This window comes from Hibiscus syriacus, unplaced genomic scaffold (genome assembly GCF_006381635.1).
Source record: "Hibiscus syriacus cultivar Baekdansim isolate YM2019G1 unplaced genomic scaffold, ASM638163v2 tig00001120_pilon, whole genome shotgun sequence".
NCBI classification, from domain to species: domain Eukaryota; kingdom Viridiplantae; phylum Streptophyta; class Magnoliopsida; order Malvales; family Malvaceae; genus Hibiscus; species Hibiscus syriacus.
In genome coordinates this window covers 215,260-238,915 of record NW_024061845.1, presented here as the reverse complement: position 1 = coordinate 238,915, position 23,656 = coordinate 215,260, and the positions used below count along the sequence as shown (strand labels likewise).

The 23,656-nt window shown below is 34.9% G+C and overlaps 1 protein-coding gene across 2 annotated transcripts; it reads left to right on the top strand.

The window, feature by feature from the left end:
* The first annotated feature begins 14,603 nt into the window (after positions 1-14,603).
* Positions 14,604-22,623, top strand: LOC120121220 (nucleolar complex protein 3 homolog). 2 transcript variants are annotated; one of them, XM_039140645.1, is made up of 13 exons: positions 14,604-14,852; positions 15,106-15,248; positions 15,353-15,528; positions 17,013-17,221; positions 17,338-17,440; positions 17,883-18,046; positions 18,622-18,760; positions 19,149-19,328; positions 19,416-19,552; positions 20,715-21,041; positions 21,297-21,436; positions 21,534-21,634; positions 21,961-22,623. In XM_039140645.1, the coding sequence occupies exons 1-13, from the start codon at positions 14,683-14,685 to the stop codon at positions 22,456-22,458; spliced, it is 2,487 nt and encodes an 828-aa protein (XP_038996576.1). In that variant the 5' UTR covers positions 14,604-14,682; the 3' UTR covers positions 22,459-22,623. The 2 variants fall into 2 exon arrangements, with proteins under 2 accessions (XP_038996576.1, XP_038996570.1); XM_039140639.1 differs by having other exon boundaries at positions 15,079-15,248.
* The last annotated feature ends 1,033 nt before the right edge of the window (positions 22,624-23,656 follow it).

Genomic DNA, 23,656 nt, shown 5'->3' with positions numbered 1-23,656 from the left:
TATTATAAACACAATATACATTATATATATGGTTTTATATGGTTGCATATTCATAATCGGGTACTCGTAAAGTTTGGGTACCTTAATTTTCGAGTCACATGTAGTTGATTTTAAATTATTTTAATTTTTAAAAAAAATTATATTGTTTTTAAAATTTAAAGGTTTATAATACATAATCCACCCATAAAATTTAAAAATTCAAATTACTTAATTAAAAGATAAAATTAATTAATAATATTAAAAAATACAATTATATTTAAAATAGTTTGAAGTTAAAAGAAATAATTTGAGATATAATTTAGATTGTTGGGGTGATATAATTTAAGAAATTAACAATTTAAAATGTTGTGGTGAAAATAATTTAAGAAATTAAGAATTTAGAATGATAGGACAAAATAATTTGAGAATTAGTAACAAAAAGTTTAATAAAAAATAAAAAAATAAAGAAATCAGGTAATGGGTCGACAGATATCCGATTAAAGGATATTTTGTGATTCGGGCTCGAACCAGAAACCCGAGAAAAACAGTGGGTCGGATAAAATCGAATAATTTCATTATAAATACATAATATCTTTTAACCGGGTCAATGGAACGACGGGTCAAATAATTCAAATCGGATAATTTTGAACGCCCCTGCAAGTAATAGTCAAGATTGATAGTTGCGAGAGTGTCAAAATGATCTAAGAAGATGATTCAACCAAAGAATAATTTATCTGAACTCATCTTATTAAGGATTTGTGGAAATTGTTGATTGAGCATATACCAAGAAAAGGGAACAAGACGACCTATTCTCTAACCAAATAACGCTCCCATGCGGACTGCAATAACTTTCTTAACCCCTAGAAGTGATCATAATATCGATAATACAAGAAGAAACTACTGGTTTTGTAATCCCCATACCCGGTCTATAATTTAGACATAAACTTAAGTGGTCACATATCCATTTAGAGATTTTTCTTCCCTTAAAACATCTTATAATACATTAGATATAATACAGAACAAAATGTTAATAATACTGATATATCCAAAACGATAGCAAATATATGCCACCAAACATAACTGAAAAACATATAGAGATATAAGTTCGTACAAAATAAGTAATTGATCTCCCCTGACGCCAAATCTGATAATTTACGGTATGTTGTTATCTGAAAAGGGGTAAAACTACATAATGAGCTAAAAAGCCCAGTGTGCTCCATACAGTGTATATAAAAACATACTGATAAAAATATTCCAGTAAAATAAGTTTATGCAATTATGTCGTTAAAAAAAATATGAACACTACCCCCAGCCATCACAACAAAATGTGTAAGTTCCCAATAACCATACACCCAGCCCACACAACAAATAAGGCCCTAAGCACAAAGCCGAGGAACCTGCGATATACTTCCTTCAACAATACCCCCCAATGATAGAGATGTTCATGAATGTATTTGAATGAAAACCATGATTAATTCTTTAAAACATAAAAGTGTTTATGTTTGGAAATCATATACAGAAATACGGAAATCATAAGACAAATCAATAGTATACGAAAATTCAGACATCGGATAATCAGTATTTAGAGAATCGGTATAAACTACCGTACCATAAATCATATCAGAAATATGCGGTAAATCAGATATCAGATACACAATATTCAGATATATATTTTAAAACAGTAATAATGTAACACTGTCGGAAAACACACCTGTAACAGTCTGAGAAATCAGATAGGGAAGCCTATTACTGGGTTTATCGATCACGCTCTGTTGCAGCGCTAGATCATACGAATTAGAAAAAAATCCATATTGGAATCCTAGTATAAATAATCTTAATCTTTATTTAATTAATATACGGAAACCTAAGGGTATTTATTGTAGTACGCGGTTCGGGTTGATCTGAAACGAACAACTCCAACCTAACTGATCCTCGCTCAGGTGAAACACGAGTACCTTCATAAAATATTTTATTGAATCAATCCTTAACCAAAACTCAAATAAATAATCAAAATATTAAAATACTAAGCCTTTTCGGGTTCACGTGCTCGATTTGGGAATTTCGGGTCAGAATTTGGCAAAACGGACTTCAGAATCAGATTCAGGACGTCGAAAAACATAAAGTATGCCCTGTCGGATATTTAAATTATTGGTCAAAGCGACAATTTGGAGATTTTTATGTTTGAATTTGGTGAAACAAACCCCAAAAACAGATTCGAGACGTCGAAAAATGTCAGGATAGATATTCTCGAAAAAGATTAATGGCCGTTTAATGGCCGATCAAAGCCAGTCAAAGTTCTGGTCAAAGGTGGTCAAGATATGAACAATCATTTTACGAAAATAGCATCATTTTCAAAAAAATTACCAAAATATCACTATTTTCAAAATAATTACTAAAATACCATTTTTTTAAAAAAATTAAAAATTATCTTTTTAAAAAATATTTACAAAAATAGAACCATTTTCAAAATAATTACCAGAATAACACACTTTTCCAAATAATTACTAGAATAGCACCCGATCAACGGTAACAGGTCGGGTCAACGGGTCGGGTCGGGTTGTAACCGGTCAAACCGATCATTTTTACCTTCCCCACGCGCAGTGGCGGCGCGTGGGACCGTTTCTGGCAGCGCATAATTCATGGAAAAATTTCTAAAAATTATTTTGAGTTATTTCGAGATACTTACAAAGCTCGGTTCAAATTTTTGAACGGCGGAGAGCTCGATTTCACAAATTGGAAACTTTGACCACTTCACATCCCCACGCGCGCCGTCGACGGAGACCAATGATGACACCAGCGGACTCGGAACGTCATAAGAAACACGATGGTGCGGGAAGTGTCGTAAACGGAGCAACGATCGGCGATGAATTTAAGATTTTATTGGCGATTGAGCTTAAAAAAACGTTGAGACTTTGACTTGAAATCCACGGCGTTTGGCAGTGTTTCACTTCAATTAATTTAAGGGGTTTATTCCTCACTCGATGATGAACACAACGGTGTTTTCAAAACGACGATCAGAGGTCGGAGGACGTCGGGATCGGGGTTAGAAGTTGGGGCTTGAAAGGAATAAAACTTATAATTTTTTGCTTAATAATTCACCCCCACGCACATCTGATTCCCCATTTAATAAAGTGTCTGTCGATACTTTTTTGGGTAAATTCAGGGTTTTATCCCTGAATTTCCTTAAACTCTACAACAACCTACAAGTTTTGAAAACTTTCAATTTAATCCCCAATTTACACCAATTACACAATTAAATACTAAATTTCAATTAAATATTATTTTCAAATTTCCAGGTTGTTACAATTCTCCCCCTCTACATGAAATTCGTCCTCGAAATTTACCTTATGAAAATAGATGAGGAAATTGAGCCTCCATTGACTCCAATGTCTCCCAAGTAGCTTCTGATGGGCTACGATTACTCCACTGAACTTTGACCATTGGAATACGCCTATTCCGAAGAACTCGTTCATCTCTCTCTAAAACCTGAATAGGTTCTTCCTCATATGACAAATCAGGTCTCAGCTCTACCTCATCAACTGAATGATGTGATCCGGATCTGGACGATATCGCCTCAACATAGACACATGAAGAACATCATGAATACGACTGAGCTGGGGAGGCAACTCAAGTTGATAAGCAATATGTCCAACTTTCTTCAAAATACGATACGACCCAATAAATCGCGGAATCAATTTACCCTTACGTCTAAATCTCAATACATTCTTCCATTGGGATACCTTGAGAAAACCTGATCTCCAACCTCAAACTCGATATCCTTACGTCGCTTATCTGCGTATGATTTCTGCCTATCGAATACCTCTTTTAAGCGATCACGGATCAATCTGACAGTATCTTCAGTTTCTCGAACCAAGTCTGGACCCAAAGTTTTTCTATAATGCAACTCAGTCCAACATATAGGAGTACGACATCTACGTCCATACAGAGCCTCGTACGGTGCCATGCGAATACTCACCTAATAACTATTATTGTAAGTGAACTCAACTAGTGGCAAGAAATCTTCCCAACTACCACGAAAATCAATCACACTACCCCGTAACATATTCTCCAACACCTTAATAACTCGCTCAGACTGTCCATCAGTCTGAGATGAAAAGCTGTACTGAAATTCAAACGAGTACCCAGAGCCTCGTGCAAAGCCTTCCAGAACCTGGAAGTGAACCTTGGATCTCGATCAGATATGATAGACAACGGTACACCATGAAGTTTAACAATCTCCGAAATGTACAACTTAACCAGTTTGTCCAGAGAATAGTTAATCCGGATAGGGATAAAGTGCGCTGACTTGGTGATTCGATCAACAATCACCCAAATAGAATCCTTTTTGGAAGGAGTCAGAGGAAGACCAGTAACGAAATCCATCGTAATGCGATCCCATTTCCATTCAGGAATCTTAATTGACTGTAACAATCCAGATAGATGCTGGTGTTCTGCCTTAACCTGCTGACAAGTCAAACACCTCACCACAAAATCTGAAATATTCTTTTTAATACCAGTCCATAAGTAGCGCTCTTTGAGATTATTGTACATTTTGTCCCCGCCAGGATGCATAACATAAGGACTACTATAGCCTCCTGAAGAATAACCCGTCTCAACTCATCATCTTTAGGAACACAATAACGACCGTGAAAACACAAACTACCATCCTGGTCCACAGTATACTCTGAACTCGATCCTTGCTTAACTTGCTCAATAATGGGAGGCAATGAGCTATCCAGAAGTTGTTTGGTCTTAATCTCATCGGCCAAAGTAGGTTTAACCTGCAACTCTGCTAACAAACTATTATCATCAAATAAATTCAAGTTGGCGAATAAGGCTCTGAGATATGATATCATCTTACGGCTCAAGGCGTCTGCCACTACATTAGCTTTCCCTGGATGATATTCTATTTCTAAATCATAGTCCTTTAGAACCTCCAACCAGCGACGTTCTCTCAAATTTAATTCTTTCTGAGTAAATAGATACTTCAGACTCTTATGATCAGTATACATATAACACTTTTCTCCGTAGAGGTAGTGTCTCCAGATCTTTAATGCAAAAACCACGGCAGCTAACTCCAGATCGTGAATAGGATAGTTACGCTCATGCGGCTTTAACTGACGCGAAGCATAAGCGACAACCTTCCCATCTTGCATCAAAACACATCCTAATCCAGAGTGAGAAGCATCAATGTAGACAGAAAAATCTTTTTCAGATTTATGCTGAATCATCAATGGGGCTTGAGTTAGAACAATCTTCAATTTCTCAAAGCTAGTTTGTTGGTTCTCAGACCATACAAATGGAACATTTTTCCTCAATAGTTTCGTCAGAGGAGCTGCAATAAGGGAGAACCCCTTAATGAAACGACGATAGCAACCAGCTAAGCCCAAGAAACTAAGGATCTCAGAAACGTTCATGGGTTGCTTCCAATTCAGAATAACCTATATTTTGCTTGGATCCACCCGAATACCATCAGCAGAAACGATATGTCCAAGAAAAGTCACTTTGCTGAGCCAAAACTCACACTTGCTCAACTTAGCGTATAACTTATTCTCCCTTGGAGACTGTAGAACAATTTCTTAAATGCTCCTCATGTTCTGCTTCACTTCTAGAATACACCAGTATGTCATCAATGAACACAACTACAAACTGGTCCAAATAAGGTCGAAACACCCTATGCATCAGATCCATAAAAGCATCAGAGGAATTTGTTAACCCGAATGACATCACTAAAAACTTATAATGCCCATACCGAGTACATAAAGTAGTTGTAACATCCCAAATCAGGGTCAATGACTAAATTGTAAATTTTGAAAGTCTTGGGATTTAAGTAAAGAATTTTAATATTGGATTAAATAGCAAAGATGGATGAACTAAAGGGGCAAAATGGTCTTTTCATGGGAAAGATTTTTATCTTCCTTTTTGAGTATTATAAACGTGGGAAATATGAGAGAGTTCCAGACTTCTCTTATTCATTCTCTTCTTTTCCATCGTGAAGCCATAAGCAAAGGTAAGTTTCTTCATTAGTTGATTATTTGTTCAACTAAAGGTTTGGTTATGATTATTGGATGATAATTAAGCTTAAGGAAATCTTGAATCATCTTAAAAACAAAGGATAGTGGAATTAGGATGGATTAAAGATTAAGAGTTTTTGAATGAAATTCTGGAATAGAGTTCTTTACTCAAATTGGAAGATAAATTTGACTTGTCAATGGTTGAATTAAGAGATATGAAGTGATGTAATTGAATTTAGAACAAGAAGAAAAATTAGTGTGATTCTTGAATTATATGTAGAGAATTAGATTTTGAAGTTAAAGATGTATTGAATGAGTAGTAATGAGTTTAAGCATGTATATGTAAGTTAAGAATAAGAAAGAGGATGATATATGAAGTGTTTGAGAGGAAATGAAGTAATTTCGTGCTGAAAATGATTTCTGGGTTAGGGAGAATCGGTACCCATTCAAAGGGGTACCGATACCCTCTCAAACGACATAATTCCAGAATGTCATGAGGGTATCGATACCCCCAGTAGGGAATCGATACCCCCTAAAGTAAAATTGAAAATATGGGTTTAATAAGTTCGTTTAAGTTGATAGTATCCAACTACAAGGTGTAGGTATCTAATAATTGCCTTAAAATGTACATTTATGTAGATTCTGAGCATAAGGAAATTCTGGAACATTCTGCAAGTAAGATCGATCAGGGGAAAGATTAGAGATCGAGATTGACTAGTGAGACCAGGTGAGTGCATATTCAATAGTATATGGTGTGATGGGAATAAGACTTGCGATGAGTCTATTTCCTGAAGTGTTACATATGAATTCATGATTAAAGGCATGAGTTGAATATGAGTGTATGTATGTTTGATTATCTGAATTGATATGTTTTGTATGTGCCATGTGGTTTATGTAAAAACACGATTAAGTGTTATTAAGAGAATATAAAATAAGTTATGAAATTATAGGAATATAGAAGATAAGTCGAGAGATGTAGGGAAATAGAAATAGATGTTTATTAAGAGTCATAAGAGAACAAATATAAGTAATATGATAATGAAATATAAGACTATGTGAATACATGGTTATGAGATAAAATATGTAATAATAAGAAAATATGATGAAAGTGAGTTTATGAGAAGTGATATGAACTAGGTAAACATGAGTAACAGTATATGCATAATGGAAACATGAGTTGGACAAGTACATAGTGGTATGATTTATTATGAGAATTAGTATAATGGAGCTATATGAAAAGATTATAATGAATATATGAAATTGAATTAAGTAAAGAGATTAAATTAGCACCTAAATAAAAATACTATTAAATGATATATGTTTAGAAATATGACATAATTTATAATCTAAGGGAATACAAAGAAATGGAGCATAATGTAGATAATATGATATCAGTTATTATATATCTATATGATATATGTCATCAGGTAATATGAAAGGACTCTGAAAATTAATATAAGCTATGAGAAAGTGTTATAGGTGTTTCTATGTGTTATATGAAGCATATATGATCATATGTGAACAAGATATGATATGTATGTTTATATGAACATCTGAGAAATGATCTAAGCTATATGATATGATATATGTGATTATATGCACTTTGTGATATATGTTATATGACATGGATCTATGTAACTACGTGAGAAAGTATATAAGCTATGTGATATGTAAATGTGAATCATATGAAAATGTTCTATGAGTAATTGAACTATGTGTTATGTGAAATGATAAGTATAAAAGAAAATGCCCATGTTATGTGTCTTGAGAGCTAGGGGTATAGTTAGCATGCCAAGAGTAGAGGGTCTACGCGATCCTTCGGGACATATATGTATTCTTTGGAATATGTGTAAAGTCTGGTGAGACACATACTTGATCATTGGCATATGTATATGATTCTTAAGGAATGATATGTGGTCCTTCGGGACATATATGTATTCTTTGGAGCATGTGTGAAGTCTGGTGAGACACATACTTGATCCCTAGTATATGTATATGATTCTTAAGGAATGATATGTGGTCCTTATGGACGTTATTATATGGCACTACGGTGTAATTCTACGCGGCACTCCGGTGCAATTCTACGTGGCACTTCGGTGTAATTATACGAGCTGTGGTGATAGCATAGTACACAACCTCTATATACTCACATATCTATAGTTCTCACATGTGTACATGGGCTTTGAAAAGAGAACATAATTTGATATAATGATATGTGTATTTCTCGTGACATGGTAGAAGTGCATATATGTCATGGTGATATGAGATGCTATGTGTTTATATATTATATGATTATAGAAATTAGTAATGTATTGTGGTTTATTAAAAAATATATAATATGTTTATATTCATTATATGCTCATATGACGGAATTGAAGTAATGACAAGGGAATTAGTAAGGATAAACAGGTTGGTGATATGAGAACAATGTATGTGATATATGTATATGATGTGTGATATGATGTGTGCATGATATGATATATGTGTGATAGGGGTTATGGTATATGTTACATAATATACATGAATATGTGTTGATGTATATGTAAATGAGTTGTATAATTTGATAGCATAAAACAGTCATGCATGATTAGTGGGTATGAATTCCATTAGATGTGTTTTCTTTATGCCTCACTAAGTCATCGACTTAGCGTGTGAGTGTTTCACACGCAGGTTACAAAAAGTGAATATGGAAGCTGTGAGGAGCAATACAGGTCAACATCTCCCTTACAAGATTTCAGATCAGAAAATAGATTAGTTAAATGATTTTTGTTATTTTGAATATAGTTGGCATGTACTAATTGATTGAGTTAAATATGCTTTGATCGATTTTGGTTATTGTGGTCAAATTACGTAACTAAACTGCTTTTACTCTAAGGAAAATTTTAAATTTTCTTTGAATTTTGTCAAGAGTCAAAGTTTGAAAAGTCAATGTGACACCTCGGACTCGTATCCGGGTCGGGTACGGGTTGGGGTGTTACAGCAGTCTTCAGAATATCCGAGTCTTTCACCCTGAGTTGATAATAACCAGACCTCAAGTCTATTTTTAAAAGGATAAAAGCCCCTCGAAATTGTTCAAATAGATCATCGATTCTGGGCAGAGGATATTTGTTTTTAACCGTGAGCTTGTTCAGTTTTCTAAAATCAATACAAAGTCTTAATGTCCCATCTTTCTTCTTGACAAAGAGAACTGGGGCTCCCCACGGTGATACACTGGGTCGGATAAATCCCCTATCCAACAACTCCTGAAGTTGGACTTTCAGTTCTTTAAGCTCCTTTGGGGCCATACGATAAGGAGCCATTGAAACCGGAGTGGAACCAGAATAGACTTCAATTTCAAACTCAACCTCTCTATCCGGCGGTAATCCAGACAACTCTTCGGGAAAAACATCAGAAAATTCCTTGACAATCCGGATGCCTTCAATATCAGATTGAGAACTCCTGGTATCCAATATAAAAGCAAGAAACACCTCGGAACCTTTCCTGATCATCTTCTCAGCTACTAAAGCAGACACAACATTCGTCAGAAATCCACGGCGTTCCCCGATCATTACAATCTTTCGATTATCTGGGGTATTCAGAATAGCTCTCTTGGTCTCAAAATCAATATTTACTCGATGTTTGTCCAACCAATCTACGCCGAGAATCAAATCAAACTCTTCCAAAAGGTAACTCCATCAGGTCGGCCAGAAAAATTTCCCCATTGATCTCTATAGGACATTCTCTAAAAATACGATCCAACATTATGAACTTGCCTAAGGGACTTTGAACTATCACCGAATGCTCAGTATTCTCAACAGGAATATTTAGACCATCAGAAATGGAATGCGATACATAGGAATTGGTAGAGCCACTATCAAACAATGCAAAGTAGGGAACTGAATGAATAGTAATAGTAATTGTAGTCACATTAGGTCCATCACGATCTTGTCAAAGTCTGGCAGTGTAAACCAATGCATGTTGTCTGGCCTCAGATCTGACTGGACCCCTACTATGATATGCTCGGCCTCTACTAGCCGATCCAGGTGCCCTCTCCTAAGTATAACCCCCTACTGGAGTCTGAACAATACTCTGAGTACGAGCTGGTGTCTGAACTGTAGTAACTGATACTGGACAATCCCTTATAAAATGGTCACCAAAACCATATTTAAAACAGGTACCAAATTTTTTTATGCATTCCTAAGTAAGCTGGTGCCTCTCTTGCTAGGATATGCAGAAGAATCAACAGAACCAGAAGGCCTCCTGAATCGAGTTTGAGCTCGATCACTATCTCTCTTACGCTCCATACCCAATCGCTCTATTTCCTCAGCAGTCTTGGCTATCTCAACCAAGGCATCAAAATTCCTCTCCCGATGGGTAGCAACTCGACTCCTGATCTCATACTGGAGTCCATTTTCGAATATCAAGCATTTATCTGTCTCTGTGTCAACAAGTCCAGGAGCATAACGGCTCAATCGGATGAACTCAACCTCGTAGTCCATAACAGACATATTACCTTGCTCCAGATTCTGAAACTCCTGACGTCGCTCCTGCAAGTATCTTTCTCCGATGTAGTGAATCCGGAAGCGAGTCTTAAAAAGATCCCATGTTAACTGGTTTCTCAGAATACTACCAGAAATTGATTTCCACCATCTAAAGCTCTCTTTCTTTAACATAGTTAGGGCCCCCTTCAACTTCTGCTCAGGTCCGAGGTTCATCTCATCCATAATTCTCTATGTGTTTTCCAGCCAATACTCAGCGTCTGTCTGGGGTCCACCAGTAATACCCTCGAATGGAACTACATCAGCAGCGACCAAAGAATTTGAAATCTCAACCGCAATCATATTACTAGGGGCTCTGGCAGCTCTCTGAAACATACAGAATATAGCTCTATTAATGACGTCTTCATTCACGTCAGTATCCTCATCTCCAGTGACGGGAGGGTATCTCACAGGAATAAACTGATCATCATGAGAAAGGGTCGGATCTACTTGCGGAACAGGAGGATCACGTGAAGACATTGGATCGTCAATCGTAACAGAAGGTCGAGTCACTCCTACGAGCTCTAGCAACACTCATCGTTGGATCTATAAGGCTCTACAAAAAGAATTTGAAACATATGTCAGATTAGCATCAGAGATCTCCAGAAAATTTTAAATCATAAAATAAGGTGACATTTTTTTAATTCTTAAAAATCCAAAATTTAGGACCCATATACAGTCCGAGTGTTTAAAACCGAAAGCTCTGATACCACCAAATGTAACCCCCAGAATCGGTCTGTAATTTAGACCCAAACCTAAGTGGTCACATATCTCATTCAGAGATTTTTTTTCCTTAAAACATCTTATAATACATTAGATATAATACATAACAAAATGTTAATAATATTGATATATCCAAAACGATAGCAAATACATGTCACCAAACATAACTGAAAAACATATAGAAATATAAGTTCGTACAAAATAAGTAGTTGATCTCTCCTGATGCCAAATCTGATAGTTTACGGTCTGATGTTATCTGAAAAGGGCAAAACTACAGAATGAGCTAAAAAGCCCAGTGTGCTCCATACAGTGTATATAAAAACATACTGATAAAAATATTCCAGTAAAATCAGTTTATGCAATTATGTCGTTAAAAAAATATGAACACTACCCCCAGCCCATCAAAACAAAATGTGTAGGTTCCCCTGAACCATACACCCAGCCCACACAACAAATAAGGCCCTGAGCACAAAGCCGAGGAACATACAGATATATTTCCTTCAACAATACCCCCAATGATAGAGATGTTCATGAATGTATTTGAATGAAAACCATGATTAATTCTTTAAAACATAAAAGTGTTCATGTTTGTAAATCATATACAGAAATACGAAAATCAGAAGACAAATCAGTAGTATACGGAAATTCAGATATCGGATAATCAGTATTAAGAGAATCGATATAAAATACCGTAACCAGAAATCATATCAGAAATATGCGGTAAATCAGATATCAGATACACAATATTCAAATATATATTTTAAAACAATAATAATGTAACACTGTCGGGAAACACACCTGTAACAATCTGAGAAATTAGATAGGGAAGCGTATTACTGGGTTTGTCGATCACGTTCTGTTGCAGCACTAGATCCTACGAATTAGAAAAAAATTCATATTGGAATCCTAGTATAAATAATCTTAATCTTTATTTAATTAATATACGGAAACCTACATGTATTTATTGTAGTACGCGGTTCGGGCTGATCTGACGAACGAACAACTCCAGACCTAACTGATCCTCGCTCAGGTGAAACACGAGTACCTTCATAAAATATTTTATTGAATCAATTCCTTAACCAAAACTCAAATAAATAATCAAAATATTAAATTACTAAGCCTTTTTGGGTTCACGTGCTCGATTTGGGAATTTCGGGTCAGAATTTGGTAAAACGAACTTCAGAATCAGATTCATGACGTCAAAAAACATAAAGTATGACCTGTCGGATATTTAAATTCTTGGTCAAAGTCAAAGGGTTGACTGACAATTTGGAGATTTTCAGGTTCGAATTTGGTGAAACGGACCCCAAAAACGTATTCGGGACGTCGAAAAATATCAGGATAGGTATTCTCGAAAAATATTAACGGTCGTTTAATGGCCTATCAAAACCAATCAAAGTTCTTGTCAAAGGTGGTCAAGATATGAACAATTATTTTACGAAAATAGCATCATTTTCAAAAAAAAATTACTAAATATCACCATTTTCAAAATAATTACTAAAATATCATTTTTTTAAAAAAAATTAGGAAAATATTTTTTTAAAAAAATTATGAAAATAACACCATTTTCAAAATAATTTCCAGAATAGCACTCTTTTCCAAATAATTACCAGAATAGCACCCGGTCAACTGTCAACGGGCCGGGTCAACGGGTCGGGTCAACGGGTCGTGTCGGGTTGTAACCGGTCAAACCGATCTTTTTTACATTCCTCATACGCAATGGTGGCGCATGGGACCAACTGCGTATAATTCACGGAAAAATTCCTAAAAATTATTTTGAGCGATTTCGAGATACTTACAAAGTTCGATTCAAATTTTTGAACGGCGGAGAGCTCGATTTCAACAAATCGGAAACTTTGACCGCTTCACCTCCCCACGCGCCGCCGTCGACGGAGACCAAGGATGATACCGGCGGACTCGGAACGACATAAAGAACACGATGGTGCGGGAGATGTCGTAAACGGAGCAACGATCGGCGATGAATTTAAGATTTTCTCGGCGATTGAACTAAAAAAAAGGTCGAGACTTTGACTTGAAATTCATGGCGTTTGGCAGCGTTTCACTTCAATTAATTTAAGAGGTTTGTTCCTCATTTGATGATGGACACGATGATGTTTTTAAAACGACGATCAGAGGTCGGACGACGTCGGGATCGTGATTAGAAGTTGAGACTTGAAAGGAAGAAAACTTATAAATTTTTTGGTTAATAATTTACCTCACGCACATCTGATTCTCCATTTTATATAGTGTCTGCCGACATATTTTTGGATAAATTCATGGCTTAATCCCTGAATTTCCTTAAACTGTACAACAACCTACAAGTTTTAAAAACTTTCAATTTAATCTCTAATTTTCACCAATTACACAATTAAATCCTCAATTTTAATTAAATATTATTTTCAAATTTCCAGGTTGTTATAGGTTTAGATTAGTTCCAGTTTTTTTAATAGAATAAAAATTATCAATATCATTTAACTATTAAAATAATAGGCTATCGATATTGATAACATATTTTTAATTTACAAGACTGTTAATTTTACGTGAACAGTGGGTGCTCTACTGAAATTGCATCGAGAAGAATCTTTTGAGTGATAAAATGTTCAACAGGTCTTTAACGATGGTGGTTGTTACTCTCTCGCAAGACCAGAGGAAAAGTAGTCTAGAACCAAAAATAAAAAATAACACTCGTTACTACTTAATTAGCGATAAATTCTAATCTGATTATTTATCTTTTAATTTTTTTAATCAGACCATTTTATAAATGTGATCCTCCAATCAAATGTCTGATTAAAAGAAAATAAATTAATAAAAAATGATTTTTGGGTGGATGAAACCTAGAAGTTGAGGGAAATGGGACACATTAATCATGGGCTAAATTCCACTTTTGATACATGAATTACAACATTTTATTTATATATTTTTATAGTACAGTTAATGACAAAAAATAAAATTGATCAAGTAAGGACTCAATCTTAAATTATTTAGGGAGCATGAGAATACTTAAATCACTAAAATAAATGCAATAGTTGATTTATAATTGAATATTTTATATTATAGTCAGATTTAAAATAAAAATAAATTCTATATTATATACTTTTAAATTAAAATTTTGTATTCACATTCATTTTTGTAGTTTCATATATATAATCATTTTGTAATCTCCAATAACTTAAGTGGTTATTTTATAATTTTATAGTCGAGTGATCCATCTAAAAAATACAGTAAAAATAGTTTTATTGAAGGCCGAGACCCGAGATATTAGCTGCCAGTCCGACCCAACGGGCCTTCGACCTGGGCTATATCCTTTCGAAGACAGATAAACCCTAAACCCTAGCATCCTTCTGCAGTTCTGCTTAGTGCTTATCGCAGAGTGAAGACTGAAGAGCCATATAAATTTCGTATTTCTATTTATTTCAGAAAAAATAAAAACCATATTAAAATAAATCGCCATGGGGAAAGGGAAGGGTAAGCAGCGGAAGCAGATAATTCTGCCGCCGGAACTCCCACCGGAGATAGCAGAAGATGAGATTGAAGTCTCTGACGAGGATCTCCAATTCGTTGATCAAAACAAAGACTACGCTGGCTTCGTCTCTCGCTTGGATACTCATTCTATTAACAAGTCTCATTCTTCCCCCCCTTCAATTATCGGATTCATTTTTTTTAGATATAAGCTACAAAATCATTTATTATCTACTGGAAATTCTTTTGATTGTTATTTCAAAATACTTTGGTTTAATACTTGGATAGTGGTAATTAGTTAAATTTTAAAACTGGCATTTGGGTGCGGCAACTTGAAATGGGAATTAGTTATTTCCACTTATGATGGCAACTTCTTTTGTGGACAGGCAAGTCACACGGGTGGAGGGTGTGAGCGAAGATGCTTTGGAGGCTTTATATGAGAAACGAAGAAGGAAGGCGTTGGAGCACAAAGAGAATGAGAGAAGTGTTGTTGAAGTTGCTCCAGTTGATGCTCTTCCTGTCAAGTCTTTGGATGGAGAAGTTTATTACCGAACATGTATCTTATCATTTTTCAATAAATTATTTTACTTTCTTTGTTTCTAAAGAAAGTGTATTCATTTAATGAAGGAATGCAATGGTTTATGCTGTTATACAATGCAGTTTCCCAGACAGCAGAAGTGGCTGAAAATGAAGGGGATGTAGATAAGAGCATGGTTAAGATGACAAAAGCTGAAAGGAGAGCAAAGCTTAAAAAAAGTAAGAAAGAGGCTAAGAAACTGGGGAAGGAATCGGCTAAAACCGAAGAAGTGCAACCAACTCAACAAGAAGCCGCACTAGTATGTTTCTATATTTCTCTTCTTTCTGCCTTTCAATGTTAAGCAAGAAAAGCGTGAATATTAAATTTTACATTAGCATCTCAGACAGATTTGGTAACCTTTTTTACATAATGTTTGAAATCAAATGTTCCATGTCTTTTCTTTTTGTTACACACTACAGGCTACATCTAATGAGGATAATCAACTTAGTTATTTTCAATTATGTTAATACACTATGCATAGAAAATGGAACATTCTTGTTGAGCATCAGAGTTGTAGCAGCATTCATGTAGCACTATATGAAACTTGAGCTGGACTGGCCTATCAGACAATTATAACAATCATCCCGCCTTAGATTTCTTTATATCCATGCACCAACATAACTATATGTGGTACTGCCTCGAGTTCTTGAATTAAACGAGAGCAGCTTGTCTATTATGGCACTTATTGTTTTGCCTTATCCTTATTACATCTTTATGATAACCTCTTTCAATCACCAGAACATGATGGAAACAGAGTTCATATATTATGAAGTCTACAAGTATTATCTTTTGGACCGGCTGATATAATTTGAATTCATGTAATTCCCTAGTTGGGTTATGTTCAGTGCCTACATCTAAAAAACAAGGTTTTAGGATTTTTGATAGCAGAAGCTAGCTCTCAGTGTTCTGTTCAATTGGATTTTAAAAATAGAGGGGCTGGAAGCCTTGAAGGTGAAATGTAATGCAATATTTTCTGGCATAAACAGCCATTTGAATCATTAGTTTGGAGGAGTTGATCGATGGGATTTGATGGGAAAAAGTGTTGTTGGCTTAATTTTGTCAAGCATCTAAATGTGTTTAATTTTGCCTACCTTAGAAAAGGAAATATCAGATTTATTGGATTCTTTCTTATGTTGTGATCAGTAAATCATGATATTTACAGCTGTCCTAAGAGAACAAGAAAGGGGACCTGCAAATTCTACTTGAATCTTATAGAAATGATTCAGTCACTTTAAATCTCAGGGAAGTGTTTGTTATTATCTATATATTCATATATATGGATTTTTCGGGGAAGGCTTTCCCTTCTCTACATGTCAAGATGTTGCAAACAAAAATTTTCCTCTTGCTTTTGTATGTGCATCACAAAGTTTATAACTTTTTGGATGGTGGTAATCATAATTTCTGCGTCATAAACCAATTATCACCAAGAAGGCAAGAACTTAAAAATGGCTACACATGTATGATGTTAACAAACCCTTCTGGTAGGTTTTATTCATTCTCATTCAATTTATATCGATGTCGTTCTCAATTTTTATAAATTTTTTGGGGTAGATAGGTGGAGAAATCCCCCCCCCCCCAAAAAAAAAAAATCTATTTGAGCATTCTGCTAGATGTGCTAAATCCTGCTTGTGTGCTTTTTTCATTTGTTCCTACCTCATGGCATTTACAGTGGGTAATGACTAGATAATGTATTCTTATTCTTTATTCATTATCTTCAATATTCTAAGAGTGTTTGCCTTTTAGGCAGAAGTGAAAGAAGACCTCACGGCTGAAGAAGCATTTGAAACCAAAAAGCGTAAGCTAGCTGATCTTGGGATGGCATTACTTGCAGACCCAGAGACAAACATTAAGTCTCTTAAAGAGATGTTGCAATTTACCAAAGACGGCGATAACACAATCGTAAAGCTTGGACTGCTTTCCTTGTTGGCTGTCTTCAAAGACATTATTCCTGGGTACCTATCTTTCCTTTCCTTCTGTACTGCCGCTTAATTATCTTTTTGTGATAATTTTCCTTTTCATTGCATTGTATTTCAATTTTTTACTCAACTTTTAAACGTGCAAAATACAGCTACCGGATTAGACTTCCAACTGAAAAAGAGCTAGAAATGAAAGTTTCCAAGGAAGTTAAAAAAATGCGGTTCTATGAATCAACACTTCTATCAGCTTATAAGGTTTGAACTGCTATCTTAATGTGGTCACTATTCTGAATTCTGAACTATAATTTGGTTTAGTCCTTGAGTGGAGTCTACATGCGTGTATTCACAATTTGATAAAGGTATGTCTACCACCTTTTCTTTGTATAAGGCTGTTATTATCTGAAAGCCTACAATGTGGTTTAATTGGCACATGGATTTGTTTAATCATATTATTTCTTGATGAATATGAAAAGAATGTGTAATGCCACTGCAATTAGTGAACAAAGTCATATATTTTAGTAAATGTTGCATCTATCGTGATGAAGATATGCTTATGGGCATTCTAGCTTTTAGCTGGTTTCGTAGTATGACTAACAATATGATTTGATGTTTCCACACCATTTGAGTTATTTTTTAGTGCAAGAAATAGTTGTTAATTTGGCATTCTTCTTCATACTAATATCGGGTTATGCAACAGGGCTTCCTGCAAAAGTTGTTAGCGTTAGAAAAGCAGCCTATATTTCATCATGTTGTGGTTCGTTGTGTTTGTACTTTGCTTGATGCTGTTCCTCACTTCAACTTCAGAGAAAGCTTGTTAGTAGCTGTTGTCAGAAACATAGGCTCCTCAGATGATGTTGTAAGGTATACTGTTTTGATGTTCTTTGAAATGTTTAAAATTGTTCAGTAATCTATTTAGGGCCTTTAAAGTTTTGCCGTTATTAACGGGAATTCGATATATTAGTTGTATGGTTGAACTCAGACGCACTATTAAACTCCAAAGCAGTGTGCTAACAATTTCATTCTGCCACATCTAACGAGTCTGAGCTTCTGCTCAAGAAGATCAATCCTATTACTTTGATAATTTCATGCATAGAGGAGGCAAGTGATCTGTTGCCTCCTTTTAAAGAAAGCTGCTGATACTTCTCTGTTTCTCAATCACTGTGCTTACCTGTTAATCCTCACCAAATGACCAAAGCCATCAAACTATGGAGTATCTTACAATCTATTGTTTCACTTTATTTCTTACAGATTTCACTTGAATATCATCACTTGAAAATCATTACAGATTTCACTTGAATTTTCTGTATCATCCTGGATATTAATTTCTTGCACCCTCCTTAAAACATGCTACTATTGTTGCTTCAGTGATGATCACATGAAGTACATCTTTGCTTCTTTTGTCTTTTCCAACCAAAGTATCTATTACATGCTTACAGGAAACTTTGTTGTTCAACTATAAAGTCACTTTTTACCAATGAGGGGAAACATGGAGGTGAAGCTACTGTTGAGGCCGTTCGGTTGATTGCGGATCATGTCAAAGCTCATGATTGTCAACTGCATCCTGATTCTGTTGAGGTATTGGATAGTCTTAAATGCTACGTTTCACGTTACATTTATGGTTAGTATCTGTTTTATGGACTTTATCTTCTCGAGACTATAATGATCTCCAACCCCTGATCTTTTTAACCTTGACATAGAAGATAATAACTTTGTTGAAGTTCCATTTCCGCTGTCTCATAGAAGGTATTTGAAGTTGTTGTAAGGAATGCAAGATGGAGGTCAACAACTGAAAACATAGGATTTCAATTTCATAATGAATGTTTATCTTTAAGATGTTAATTAGATGTTGAGTTGTCATCATCTGTTCTAAATTTCATTTTGTTATTATATGTAATATATGTATTACGTTGTCTCCCTGCTCTTTAATTCCTTTTTCTAAAGTTAATTTTCAATGCCTTTTCAGGTCTTAATGTCTTTGTCATTTGATGATGATCTGTGGAAGCCGGAAGTTCAAGAAGATAATAATAACAAAATGAAGAGCAAGAAAAATAAAAAGAGGAAGAATTTTGAGGAGTCGAATCAACTGCAAGGAAATAACAGAAAGATAAGTAAGAAAGAAACTATAGCAAAGATGAAGGAAGAGGTACTTATACCCGAAATTGCATTATTTTTAAGTTTGCTTTATCTTGTTATAATTATCACTGCATTGATTTTTGAATGCTTTGCCTAGGTTGCTGCAGATTATAAATCTGTATCTTATACACCAGATGTTGTGGAAAAGAAGAGAATGCAGTCTGAGACACTTTCTGCCGTATTTGAGACATATTTCCGCATCCTGAGGCATACCATGCAATCATCTGTAGTCAGGTGTGTTGGATCATTACGCTATTACAATTATCAGTGTGGTTGATTAGTGGTACTCTGAATTTTTCAGTAACTGATTGTTTAAGGCTGAAATATGCTGCATGTTTATTCTGTTGATGAAAACAATGTTCAACTCCTTGCCTGAAACCCTGAACCAATAATATGCCTAAATATGTTGAGAAATCTCTTATGTAGAAATAGAACTAGTTAACCAAATGCAATGATGATCCCTGAATTCTCTTGCTGTTTCAGGGGCATTGTGTTTCTAAGAGCTCTTTTGTTACCTCTCCCAGCCCTTGATCTCAGGAGAGAGTGTGTGTGTGAAAGAGAGAGAGAGAGAGAGAGAGAGAGAGAGATGTTTATTTCTTTTCTGACCAATTATTGTAGCCGTAGGGGTGTTGGCTTCAGCCATGTATGCTTCCATAATAATACAAAATAAAAGCTCGTTAGTATTTGATTTATTTATAAAGGGATAGTGGATGACAAATATTCCAGAAATAAAATCATATTTATTTTCTCTTTATTTTCTCTAGTCTATGTCATGCTTTAGTTTGAAGGAAGATGCGCCACTAGGTTATCATAAGGCAAGGCAGCGAGGGACTTGTTTTGTATATATCTCCTCTATCGGTCTTTTCGCTTGACTTCTTCCTAGTTTATACATGAAATAAAGTGACAAAAGATGATTTTTTATGCCAAACTTGTTTTTGTTGAATTTCAACTTATCTTTGTATGGTATCTTAATATCTCCTTATGTTTAGGTATACATGTTTCATAAACATAACTCTGTTAACATTGATTGAGATTTATGTAATCCATGGGGATGTTAGCAGATTGTGAGGGTTTGCTTATGATGTACTAAAGTTTTCATCTATAAATTTCTAGGTACTCTTTTCCTCCTTATTTGTCCTTCATGTTACTTGTATAACATGGAGGGTGCAAAAGGGGTTTTTAACGAGGCCTAAATTCTATCAAAAAAACATTGATTGAGATTTCCAAATAATGTTAGATTAGGGTAGTTAATACCGAGTTGCCGACAACATGATAAAGTGGTTACCATATGAATTCTTATACCATTTATTTTTATTTAAGTTGAACTTGTATTTTTACTATATTTTAAAATCTCTAAGCCCTAGCAGACCAGGTAATTCCATTATTTTCTTTTCAGTTCTGAAGCGAATGGTAATATAACTTCTAGTGGATCTGGTGCACATCATCTGCTAGCTCCTTGTTTGAGTGGTTTAGGAAAGTTTTCTCATCTGATTGACCTGGATTACATTGGGGATCTTATGAATTATTTGAAAAGGCTGGCCGCTAGAGGTACCAATTCAGATGGTTCTGCCCAGAAAGTGCAGAATTTGACTGTCTCTGAGCGCCTTCACTGCTGCATTGTTGCTTTTAAAGTTATGAGGAGCAATCTTGATGCTTTGAATGTTGATTTACAAGACTTTTTTGTCCAGCTTTACAATCTTGTGCTTGACTACAGGCCTGGAAGGTAGGATATTGGCCATCCCTTACATTTTATCTTAAATAGCAGTAGCTTCGGAGTAAATATCAACACTTTGATTAAAGTCTTGTCCAGCTGCGAAAGCTGGCTGAGGCTAGCTTAGTGCAAACTTTTTTAAACGCTGAAATCAATTTTCTGAAACAGGAACAGGTTTTTTCCCTTTTAAGAAAAGCCAGTCACCAGAAGAAAACTGCAAAATGTGTCGTCAATGCTGATTTTTTTTGCTTTTTCTCTATGTTGCAGGGATCAAGGTGAAGTTTTAGCCGAGGCTCTTAAGATAATTCTATGTGATGATAGGCAACATGACATGCAAAAGGCAGCTGCATTTGTAAAACGCTTAGCCACGTTTTCTTTATGCTTTGGATCTGCTGAATCCATGGCTGGTGAGTGAGTTATTTGAATTGCTGGAGAACTTAATTTGCAGTTCTTTATTATGGTATTTTTAAGCCATTCTTTTGTTTTCTTTTTTTGAATGTACAGCCTTGGTAACATTAAAGCAGCTTCTTCAGAAAAATGTAAAGTGCCGAAATCTATTAGAAAATGATGCTGGTGGTGGCTCCGTGTCAGGATCAATTGCCGCTGTAAGTTTTCTGCTACTATTTAAATGATGGAACAATTTCCAATTTGCATTTTATTGAGTGACATTGCATTAATTTTCTATTCCTATATCCTTGATTCCTTGGCAAATTAATTCAACATTCCTTTTAAAATTTACGTTTTATCTTGTTGACCTATTTTTATGCTCTAAGCTTTGCGATTCGTTTATGGGAAGAATGTCCAGAAGATAATTAAGAATAGTGACGCATGGAAATTTTATGGCACTTTTTTATGAATTTCGGTTCTTTTACTAACAGGGACTAATGTGATTGTTGGATTTGTATTTTGTTTTGTAACTATGTAAAACCAGAAATACCAACCATATGGCACAGACCCCAGCTTAAGTGGGGCTCTTGCTTCAGTACTTTGGGAACTGAATCTTCTGTCTAAACACTACCATCCAACTATATCGACACTGGCCTCAGGCATCTCAAGCATGAATTCTGCCCAGAACCAGGTTTATATCAACATTTCTCCTCAACAAGCTTTTAAGAACTTGTCGTTGGAAGAGGGTTTGTTCAAATTCAACCCTCAGAGCAGTACCCAGAAATCAAATAACAAGAGGAAAATCAGAAGCACTGCACTCCCCTCAATGTTGGATAGAGATGAGCCTTCCCCGATCGACGAAAACGAGGTCAGCAAGAAGCTCGGTAGGCATTTTGCTCTCCTTCGGGACATTAAAGAGAACGAGAGATTAAGGGGGGAACTGGATCGGACAACATCATCGTTGCAGTTATATGAAGAATACAAGAAGCAACGGAAGTCGGCCATTAAGAAAAGCAAGAAATGCACAAGTGCTAGGGTTTGAACTTGAGATAAAATTCATTTTGGTAAGTTTCCATTTGATAATGCTGTTTATTATTACAGTTTCGGTCTAAGTTTTAAGTGCAGACGTCTTGATTTCACAAAGATTACTAAAAACTTGAAAATTATTGCAATGGTCAGAGGCAAAAGGAACATCATATTTTGATTCTCTTATTTCCAAACATTAAAAGGATTTTAGGTTTTCGTTTTCCAATACATATCAAGTTGATCCCTTTTTAAATAATAAAATAAGTATAATTTATAAATAGAGCTAACCATAATATTAATGTTACTCGTAGTTGTTTTCTCCTGTCTTCTTTCTTATCAATTATCATGCTTCAATGGTTTCTGGCAGAGATTTCCATGGGTCCTATCAACCCAAATTCACAATTTCTTTGTTATTTAATTTTTTATACTAATATTTACATATGTTAATTAAATTTAAATATATTTTGAATAATAATTAGTACGATTAACTTGCTTTGAATAATTAAAATCATATTCTAAGGTATTCTTTTTTTTATTAATCTGGAATGAGTACAATGTAATATCTGTTTAAAGATAACTCTCAACTATTTAACATTGAATACTCACACTTCTAATATTCATGGTGTTTGAATTTGAGATTTCAAGAAATAACAATAATTCTTTAATCACTAAGGTCGGGAATTATTGGACTTTTTTTCTGTCAACTACAAGTGCGATTAGGTTGGTCACATATATTTAACTAACTCATCTAATTAGCTTAATTCTTTAGTGGGCTACAATAATTATCTATATTAGCCGCAAAGAGAATTGCATCAGATCATAAATCAATTAAGACAGTCTACCCTTTTACCAGAGTATAGTATATACTTGAGCTACTTGCAGTTGAATTCTTTTTATGTCGTTGTAGGAATCAGCATTAAATAATTTAATTTAGGACTCCATTATTTTAATTAATAAATTAATTCAAAATTCAAATATAAAGCACATTCGTGGGAAGGTAAAGTAGAAGTGAATAACCATCCCAAATTTGTAGAATATATGTTTGTTTTTTTACACTGTTAATTTTGCCTTCCAGTTTTGGTTTGAAACCAAACATAAAAACTGGAGATGTTAGAATCCTTTAAAAATGGAGTTGTACACAGAAAATTACAAGTCGAAGTATAAGAGGAAAAATAAACAACATATTTGGTAGGGCAAAAAAATAGAAAAACAAT

Excerpts from the sequence above, each read along its gene's own strand:
- LOC120121220 (XM_039140639.1), top strand. The coding sequence starts at position 14,683 with ATGGGGAAAGGGAAGGGTAAGCAGCGGAAGCAGATAATTCTGCCGCCG. Across the intron at positions 18,047-18,621 it reads TCCTCAGATGATGTTGTAAG|GAAACTTTGTTGTTCAACTA; the intron begins GTATACTGTTTT and ends ACATGCTTACAG. Across the intron at positions 18,761-19,148 it reads TGCATCCTGATTCTGTTGAG|GTCTTAATGTCTTTGTCATT; the intron begins GTATTGGATAGT and ends ATGCCTTTTCAG.